Here is a 9,421-nt window from a genome sequence, read left to right on the forward strand (position 1 = left end):
AGGAAGTTGAACAATTCTGATTTCCTGAGAATATGGGGAGACAGCAGCCTGCATGATGTACGCCATCTCAGGAAGGACATGTGTGGTCTGCAATACCAAGGTCTGCCTCAGTTCATCACTGCAAGCAATCGGGCTGAGTACCTGACAAAACTGCCACCTAGGCTCAGGATGGAGCTGGGGCAGCAGTGGTCTCCCAGAGAAGACAGGGTCTAGAAGCTGTCAATCTGATACTAGACAAGGGCTCCACCTCGGCTCTAGCACTCACTAGGAAAGGACAGAAAGGTGGCAGCCCTGTGTGGGTGGCTCATGCTGGTCATCTAACCAGCCCCTCCCATCTTCTCCCCACTCTAGCCGGCCTGACACTGCGTTCGTCTGGTTCCTGAACCCACTCAAATCTATCAAGTACCTCATTTGCACCCGGTACAAGTGGCTTATCATCAAGATTGTGCTGGCGCTGCTTGGGCTGCTCATGCTGGCCCTCTTCCTCTACAGCCTCCCAGGCTACATGGTCAAGAAGCTCCTAGGGGCATGAATCGTGCCCCACCCCAGCTCGCCCCAGCAACCCTCCAGGGGCTGCTGCCTTTTTGCCTTCCCTCACCCGGACTCTCTCCCATCTCCCTGAGGAGCCCTACCACGCCTGCCAGCCTTGAGCAAGACACCTGCTTGCTGGGCTTCCATCCCCACCCCACACCCAAACTGCTGCTTGCCTGATCTTGTCTCGGGCCTGCCTGGGGTTTGGAGCAAAGATGGCCTCCAAAACCAGATACCCTCTTGCCCCACCTTCTAAGGTACCAGGTTCCTCTGCCTAGCCCTAAGAGTGGTAGTTACCCGACCCTCCCTTGTGCTTTCTAAATCTTGTGTTAAGTCTTCATAGAAATGAACCAAGGAACACGGGGCAGTGTCCAGGGCTCAGATGAGTAGGAACACATGGAAAGTACCACAAATGCCAGCAGAGGCGACACACTTCTGTCCAGAGCATCCTGACAGAGGAGGCAGCGGTGGACAGCTGCTCCTGCGCATGTTCTCCTCTTGGCTCCGCCTTTTTCCCCCCACAGCCACTTGGCTGCTTATCCTTGGGCTTCCCATTACTTCCCAGGGCTGCCTCTGCCTAGGCCAGTGTGTGCCAGCTAGTACGCAATCTCCAAGAGTAAATAGGGTGTACTAGCCACCTTGAAGACTGCCCTGTCCTGCCTGCCGGCAGCCACACCCGAGTGTACACTTGAGTGCTGCTCTGCGAGTCTGCTGGCTGCTTTTCCTTTGTTGGGTGTGATTTTTTTTTCTCTCTCTCAATAAAATAAATCAAACTCGGAGACAGAAGTGGAGCAGGGAGGGATAGGTTTGGGGGGGGGATGGTAAAACTCTAGTGGATAACCTCTTATGAAGCAACATTTAAGGTAGGCCTCAGGCACAGGGCTGCCGGCCTCAGCTGCAAACCGAACCGCCTACGTCTACAGCTCAGAGGGCACACCATGACGGAGCCAAAGGCCCCAAAGCATGGAGAACTTCCTTCAGTTTGGGGGTGATGGGAAATTATACGACTCCAAAGCCCAAGCCTCCACCCATAATGACTAGCATTTTCCCAAAGACAGAAAGGGACCCTGGGGCTGGTCTCACCACATCTGAGCCCGGGGACAAAGCTGCGTAATACCACTTAGAGCAGGAGGACCCCTGTCCATGTAGAGATGGCCTCTTTCACTGCATTCAGCCTAAGCTTTCAAAGACTTTATTAGAACTTCGGGGAGTATCACTGCCCCATTTTGGCAGATACAGCTCAGAAAAACTCAGGGTGGGCCTGTCTTTCAATGACACTAGGTGTTGCAGCTCCTTCTCTATTTTGAGGGCATCCGGAAGCCCTGAGTCGGAGGGATCTGCAGTTCCGAATTTACCTGGAAATTAAAGGGTGAAGGTCATTTTCTCGCCCTCTGTGAGGGCTCACATTCGGATTCTCCCAGAGTCCCACTCCCTGCAGTCACTGCTTCTCCATAGCAGGGAGGCATCACGGTCCCTGGAGGATGCGTGTGGCCTGGGACCGGAGATCAGCCTGGAGCCCTATGTCCTCTGTGGCTGGACACGGGACTAGAGACTGTCACGACCATCTTGGCCTCAGCCTGACCCTGAAGCATCCCACCAGTGTGCAGCCAAGGCACAGGGACTTTTCCTTCCTCCTCTGGCCATTCCGTGGGAACAAGTTACAGTAATCACTGGAGGGGACACCTCTGACAGCACACGATCTGCTCCTCACTCACAGGGACCCTCAGTCATATCCTGAGAAGCTGGTCTGGCAGGAGGGGGGACCTCAGAACTGTAGGAGCCTCACCAAGTCTCCAAGCTTGCTTCTCTCTGTGAACCAGAGGGGAGTGTTTCTGCACAGCCCCCTGGCAGGTTGTTAGAGGATACAAAGGTGGGGAGGGGCCTGGGGCCTGGAAGCTGTTTCTGGATTTAGTATTGTTTTTAAAAAGAATAATTCTGGCCAGGTGTGGTGAAGAATGCCTTTGATCCCAGCACTCAGGAGGCAGAGGTAGATGAATCTCTATGAGTTTGAGGCTAGCCTGGTCTACATAGTGAGTTCCAGGATAGCCAGGGCTATGTAAAGAGATGCTGTCTCAAGGAAAAAAAAGGAAGAAAAGAAAAAAGGAAGAGAGAGAAATAAACCAACAAACAAGGATGGGTGTGAGCCAGTGAGGCTGTTCTGCAGGAAATGTGCTTGCCAAAAAGCCTGACATCCTGGTCCTATCTCTGGAACCCACATGGTGGAAGGAGAAGATTATCTCCCAAAAGCTGTCTTCATGTGTGATATGGCATGGGAGAACACACACACACACACACACACTCACACACGCGCACTTAAGAAAAATTAAGAATGACTCTACAGCTGGGCACTGAAGTGCATGCTTGTCACTCCGGTACTTGGGAGACTAAAAAATCAAGTCCATGGGTTCAAGGCCAGCTTGCGCTACAATGTGTAAGGTTCTCATGAGAGGGGAGGAGGGAGACACAGATGTAAGTCAGTTTGTAGAGCTCCTGCCCAACATGTACAAAAGCCCTAGGTTTGCTCTCCAGCAGCACATACACAGGGCGTGGTGGCTCATGCCTGTAATCCAAACTGTCCCAGGTGAAGGCAGAATATCAGAAGTGTAGGGTCATCCTTGGCTACGTATAGAGTGTGAGGCCAGCCTAGGCTACCTGACACATTAGCTCGAAGAATTAAAGTTAAAAAGCAACAGAGCGGTCAGAGCAGAGTGATCCCGAGGTCAGTCCTCCGGGCCTTGGCTGGACTGCCAGCAGTACCACGGCCTTGCCAGCAGGTGCCGCCTCCTGAGGTGTGGTTTCAGATCTTAGTTGGGTCCATGCCCCAGCACCCACCTTAGCCTGGAGATACTGCTGTAGCAGGGACTGCATCTCTGCATTCTGCTGCTCCAGAGAGTCATTCTCCATCAGCAGCTTGGCCCTCTGGGTCAGCACAAGGCTAGGGGTGGGACACAGGAAGCAGGTTAGGGAAAGGCTGGCTCGGTCTTCCATCCTCTACTGATTAGAAGCCAGGCCTTTGGTGTTTCTGCTCTGGCTGCGAGTAGAGGAAGACCTGAGACACTTCCCTTCCTCCCAGGCTAACAGGGACAGACAAGGAGAGTGGGAGCACCACCTGCCACCACCCACCCCCTCAGACTGTGTGAGCACAGGGGACACAACTATGCCTCTGGACAGGATTGCCCCTATAGACCACCCAGCTCCCTGTCCTTCCAAGCCCTGATGCTGACTAGTATTTCTCCAAGGCGTTGTACAGCGCATCCCAGAGGTTCTGCTTGGAGAACGGGATAACCGTAGCCAGGGACTCCCAGTACTCTGTGTCCTTCGAGTTATCTCGAGTTTCTTTCTTCAACTTCTGTACTGGCCGAGCCTCCCTGGAAGTTAAAAGCAGGGGTGCCTTTTTCTATGTGCCACACAGGCAATGCCAGTCACATTTGTGTGTATGTATGTGTGTATATCTATGTATATGTATTTATGTATGTGTCTGTGTATTTGTCTGTATATGTGTATAGATATGTGTGTATGCGTATATGCATGTGTGTATGGACATGTGCATGTGTATGTATGTGTATGTATGTGTATGCGTGCATGCATGTGTGCATGTGTATGTATGTATATGTGTGTATGTATGTATGTATGTGTATGCATGTGTGCATGTGTACATATGTGCACATGTATGTATATGTGTGTGTATGTATGTGTATGCATGTGTGCATATGTATGTGTGTATATGTATGTGTGTATATGTGTGTATATATGTGTGTATGCATGCGTGCATGTATGTGTATATATGTGTGTATATATGTATGTATGTGTATGCATGTGTGTATGCATGTGTGCATATGTATGTGTGCATACGTATGTGTATACATATGAGTATGTGTGTATGCATGCATGCATGTATGTATGTGTATATATGTGTATATGTGCATGTGTGTATGCACATGTGCATGTATATGTATGTGTATATATGTATGTATACATGTGTATGTGTGTGTATGTGTGCATGCATGTGTGCATGTGTATGTATGTGTATGCATGTGTGCATGTGTACATATGTGCATATGTATGTGTGTATATATGTGTGTGTATGAATGTGTATGCATGTGTGTATGCATGTGTGCACGTATATGTATGTGTATATATGTGTGTATACATGTGTGTATGTGTGTGTGTATGTATGTGTATGTATGTGGGTATGTACATGTGCATGAATGTGTATATGTGTATATGCATGTGTGTATGTGTATGTATGTGTGTATATATATGTGTGTATGTGTACAGCCATTTCTCCTCTACCTCGACATTGTGTCCCAGCCTCCCAGCACCCATGTCCCCAGCAAGCCCTCCATCACCCCTACACCACTGCACACTTAGGCTTCTTCAGCCCCATGACAAAGGCCTCCAGAATCTTGAGCACATCATTGGGGTGGATGAACTTGGGTGAAGACAGGTCCTCCTGCTCTCCCAACTCCTTGCCCTCGAGGCTTTCGTTGTCACCACCCTGCAGGTCCTGCTGCTCTGTGGACTCTTGATCTGATTTGGACACTGTGCTTCCCCTGTCCACCTGGGACATCAGACTCAGACGCTCCAGCGCTGACATCAGGCTTGTACGCTCCACGTTGCTTTGAATCGAGGTACTGGCCTGGAGAGAGGTACAGGTTTGACTGTGGTCTGATATACCCAAACACACAATGAAAACAAGAGAAGGAACCAGCAAAGTTCCTAAAAATCCTGTGGATGGATGCTGTGCTCACTGGTTGTGTGTCAACTTGACACAAACTAGAGTCATCGGAGATGGAGCCTAAGGTGAGGAATTGCTTCCATGAGATCCAGCTATAGGACAATTTCTCAATCAGTGATCAATAAGGGAGAGCCCTGCCTATTGTGGGTGGTGCCATCCCTAGGCTTGTGGTCCTGGGTTCTATAAGAAAGCAGATTGAACAAGTCATGAGGAACAAGCCAGTAAGCAGCACTCCTCCATGGCCTCTGCATCAGCTCCTGCCTCCAGGTTCCTGCCCTCTTTGAGTTCCTGTCCTGACTTCTTTCAGTGATGGACTACAGTGGGGAAGTGTAAGCTGAATAAACTCTTTTCTCTCCAACTTGCTTTTTGGTCATGGTGTTTCATCATAGCAATAGAAACCCTAACTAAGACAGACACATTTATATAATGACAGAAGGCAGATGAGTAAGGAAGGGAAGGGGCTCTGGAATGAGACCTGTGTTCCGTCTCTAAATCCAGTTCACAGGTGTTCACTGTACTGCTAGCCACAAGCTCCAAAGCTGTAAATACCCCTTTGGCTCACACATAATAGAGAATCAATCCTGGTAACATTTTCAAATTTAAATTGTCTTCCTCCTGTCCCGTTATGAGAGTACATCATGAATTATTAAATACATTCCTTCAGCATTGAAATCTGCAGTTTCCAGTCTTCTATTTCAAATAATGCTGCAATTTTAAAAACTATAATAGACATATAGTTTCCAATGCACTAAGCGGAGTACTCAGGGGTGTGCCTTAATCCCACCACTTCGGAAGGCAGAGGTAGGAGATTTAGAAGTTCAAGGTCATCCTTGGCTACACAGAGTTTGAGACTAGCCTGAGCTACATAAGACCCTGTCCCAAAAATCAAAGAGAGAGAGAGAGAGAGAGAGAGACAGAGACAGAGAGACAGAGAGACAGACAGAGACAGAGAGACAGACAGAGGGAGACAGAGAGAGAGAGAGACAGAGAGAGAGAGAGAGAGAGAGACAGAGAGAGAGACAGAGAGAGAGAGACAGAGAGAGACAGAGAGAGAAAGAGACAGAGTGACAGAGGGAGAGGGAAAAAGGAAGAGAAAGGAAGGAAGTCAACTGTGTTCTATCTATAGAACAAAATCCTAGGAGAGTTGTAAAGTGACTGACGCTGTCAAACTGTTCTCACTGAAGGGACGGCCATCACACGCCTGCCAGGTTATGAGTGGCCTGTGAGAGCATCAGTTCTGTGTGAGGAGACATTGAGTAGACATCCTCTATGCCAACCCGGCAGGCAGACAGCTGCTGTGCAGGCCTCACTTGTGCTCCGCTCTCTACAAGGAAGGCGGATCACACATAAAAGTCGCCTTTACTAGGCAGGGGGTGGTGATGCACACCTTTAATCCCAGCACTCAGAAGCTGTGGCGGGCAGATCTCTGGGCTGGAGGTCATCCTGGTCTACAGATGGAGTTCTGGGACAGCTAGAGCTGCACAGAGTAACTCTGTCTCGGAGGATGCAGGGGAGGAGGGAGGTTGCCTGTCCTACTCCAAGTATGGTGATTATGGCGATGCACACTTGTAACCCCCTGACTTAGGATGCTGAGGGAGAAAGACTGTAAGAGTTTGAGGACTACCCCACTCTTTTCTTTGCACTAATGGTCTTGTTTACTTATTAGCTTATGTGGGCTCTTTATATATTAAGGAAACTAATCCTTAAACTGATGTGAATTGAAAATACTCTTCCCTCAGACATCATGTATGCTTTAAGATCTTCCTGCCACCTCCTCCCATGTGCTGTGATTCTAGGCCTATATCACCACACACTGTTTATATAGTGCTGTGACTCAAACCCAGGACCTCACGCATGCTAAACAAGTACCTTCCAGATAAGCTATATCCCAGCTCTTGTCCTACCCTCCTCTCCCCCTAACTAACAATACTAAAAACATTTTTATTCTTGATTCTTAAATTAAAAACTTAAGACTTTGAATGTGACTCTCCACAAAGTTGCTCTTTGCCTCTCCTTCTGAAGTCATTTACAACATAATATTCATGGTGTTACAAACGAGTCCTGCTCCATAGGAAAGTGTGATGAATCGGAATACGCAGAATGCAGTGCATTCACGTTTTGTGGTGGTTAAAGCCTGGTTTTGAGGAAAGCCAGGGAAAGGGGCCCTTGGACCTCAATACAGAACAACATCCCACCCCTCTCACAGTCTTTCTGCCCTTTGCAAATAGAAAAAAAATAATAACTAAGCCAATGTTATTAGCCATTCCTGGCATAGGCACCATCAACTCCCCCAGGTCCAGGGTCAGTGCTTAACTCCAGCACATTGCCCTAACAGCTACAAGAGAAGAAGATATGGTGGAGTGAGGTGCCAGCCACATCAGAACACAGGGCCTGTGTCATAGACAGAGGCAGAGGGAAAAGAGAGGCAAGATCCCATGGAGAAGCAAAACTTGTAGAGAAATGAAATGAAAGGAAATGCTCTCCGCAGCTGCCCATCTCACCTGGGCAGAGGATAAACGGTGGGCTCGGTATCGAAGGAAGAAGTTCACCAGCTTGTACAAGTCATCCTCGGTTTCAATTGCCAGAGCCTGAGGAGAAAACAAGATGGCCACTCAGACGCCTCATCAAACCATCAAACAGGCCCTGAACTCAGGCTGCTCATAGACTCTCAGCTCCTCTGAACCAGAGATTCAGATGCTTCCTCTTAGCATCCTTGGTTGCTGAATAAAGAGTCTAGGAAGCTGCAGTGAACTGGAACCATCAGAACATGAACAACACCCAGAGTCAGGAGCGCCCCACACAGAGCATGACACCACAGCCAATCTGAAGTTGAAGGCAGGCAGTGCTAGTGAGCCCAGAGAGGCCTGGGAGACTGCTACAGTCTTGGGGTTAAGGTAATGTTGAGAAAACAGGTTCTGCCCCACCCCTACCCCATGTCCACTCTGCCCAGTGGGACTCACAGAGAAGATGGCGTCCAACCTCAGCAGATAGCATTCACTCTTCTCCAGGGGGAGGAGCAGACTCAGTAGTTTGCTCTCTATGAGGAAACCCTGAGGAGAAAAGAAAGATGGTGTCCCCAGTCAGAGCCAGGTTTCAGGAACAAGTCATGGGGTCTGCAACCATCCATAATATGACTCTCCAGGGACAATGCCACAGAACACAATCTCTAACAGTGAACCTTTGAGCTGTGGGGTCCTCAATGAAGGCCATCTTGAAAGACAGTCAAAGGCAGTCTCAGGAAGCAAGACCAAAGACAGAGTTAGATCCTATTTTGGGTTTAGACTGCCCTCTACCTCACTCACAAGCCACTGGGAAAACAACTCAATCTTCACAGTACTTTAAACCAGACTGAGCCTCGGTGCCTGCTGCACCCATATTCCTCTCCCCAAATAGTTACAGAGCCCAGAAGCTCTGAAGAGGGGAGAGAAAGTGATGGAGACGTGAACCACATCAGGACGCATGCGTGTGACACAGATTGGGGTGGGGTAAAGAGAAGCCAAGTGCCACATTGAGCCGAGGAACTCGAGAAGGGCTCCAAGGACAGGTGGTCATGCTGTCAGGCTGCATAGGACACAGAGGACCTGCCAGCTGATTCCTTCAGCAGGAGTTGCTTCAGAAACAACAAAGAAAACTTCCTTGACTGTCCCGGGACCACTGGGGCTGAGCTGTTTTAGTTCCTTCTACCACCTTGGAATACTGGCATCTAAGAAACACCTACAAGATGTTGCAGTAACCCAGCTCCAGCTGAGCCAGCTCCAACACACCCTTGCTCTAAGCCTGATTCTAGTTGCCAAGACCATGGAAGTATCCTACACTTGATGCAGCAGGAGAAAGGCCACAAGAGTGGCAAACCAAGCAGATGGATTAGTGGCAGGCAAGGCACTACTGTCAACCCCCACTGCTCTCAGAAGGAGCTGGAGATTCTTCCAGAATGAACCTCACCGCCCCATTGCTGACCGGGCCTCTGCAAACACTGCCTTGCAAGCTCACTCCCCAGCCCCCTCTCTGGGCAGGCCTGGCTCCAGGCCACACAGCGAGGCCTTACCGACTCATCACACAGGAGCATGAGGATCTTTTTGGTGGTTTTTGCTGAAACTTGATTGGGCAGATCCATGTAAGACTCGTCTTCTGACATGGCTGCCTCTGTCGCCT

General features: G+C 49.3%; 2 protein-coding genes across 6 annotated transcripts in view; one reads left to right on the forward strand and one right to left on the reverse strand.

The window, feature by feature from the left end:
• The window catches only part of Otof (otoferlin), a 98,616-nt gene extending 97,290 nt beyond the window's left edge, over positions 1-1,326 (forward strand). For 3 of the 5 annotated variants that reach the window (XM_028782947.1, XM_028782948.1, XM_028782949.1), the window contains one exon: positions 352-1,313. In XM_028782947.1, coding sequence (XP_028638780.1) covers positions 352-532 — 181 coding nt within the window. In that variant the 3' untranslated portion in view covers positions 533-1,313. Of the gene's footprint in view, positions 1-351 lie in introns of all 5 variants that reach the window. The other 2 variants (XM_028782945.1, XM_028782946.1) reach the window with 2 other exon arrangements.
• Positions 1,327-1,786: 460 nt separating this feature from the next.
• Positions 1,787-9,421, reverse strand: part of Drc1 (dynein regulatory complex subunit 1) — a 39,725-nt gene continuing 32,090 nt past the window's right edge. The window contains 7 exon segments of the mRNA XM_028782916.1: positions 1,787-1,886; positions 3,364-3,466; positions 3,756-3,899; positions 4,899-5,170; positions 7,771-7,857; positions 8,230-8,319; positions 9,315-9,419. Coding sequence (XP_028638749.1) covers positions 1,830-1,886; positions 3,364-3,466; positions 3,756-3,899; positions 4,899-5,170; positions 7,771-7,857; positions 8,230-8,319; positions 9,315-9,419 — 858 coding nt within the window. The 3' untranslated portion in view covers positions 1,787-1,829.

The sequence above is a fragment of the Grammomys surdaster genome, unplaced genomic scaffold, assembly GCF_004785775.1.
Source record: "Grammomys surdaster isolate TR1022 unplaced genomic scaffold, NIH_TR_1.0 946, whole genome shotgun sequence".
Classification (NCBI taxonomy): domain Eukaryota; kingdom Metazoa; phylum Chordata; class Mammalia; order Rodentia; family Muridae; genus Grammomys; species Grammomys surdaster.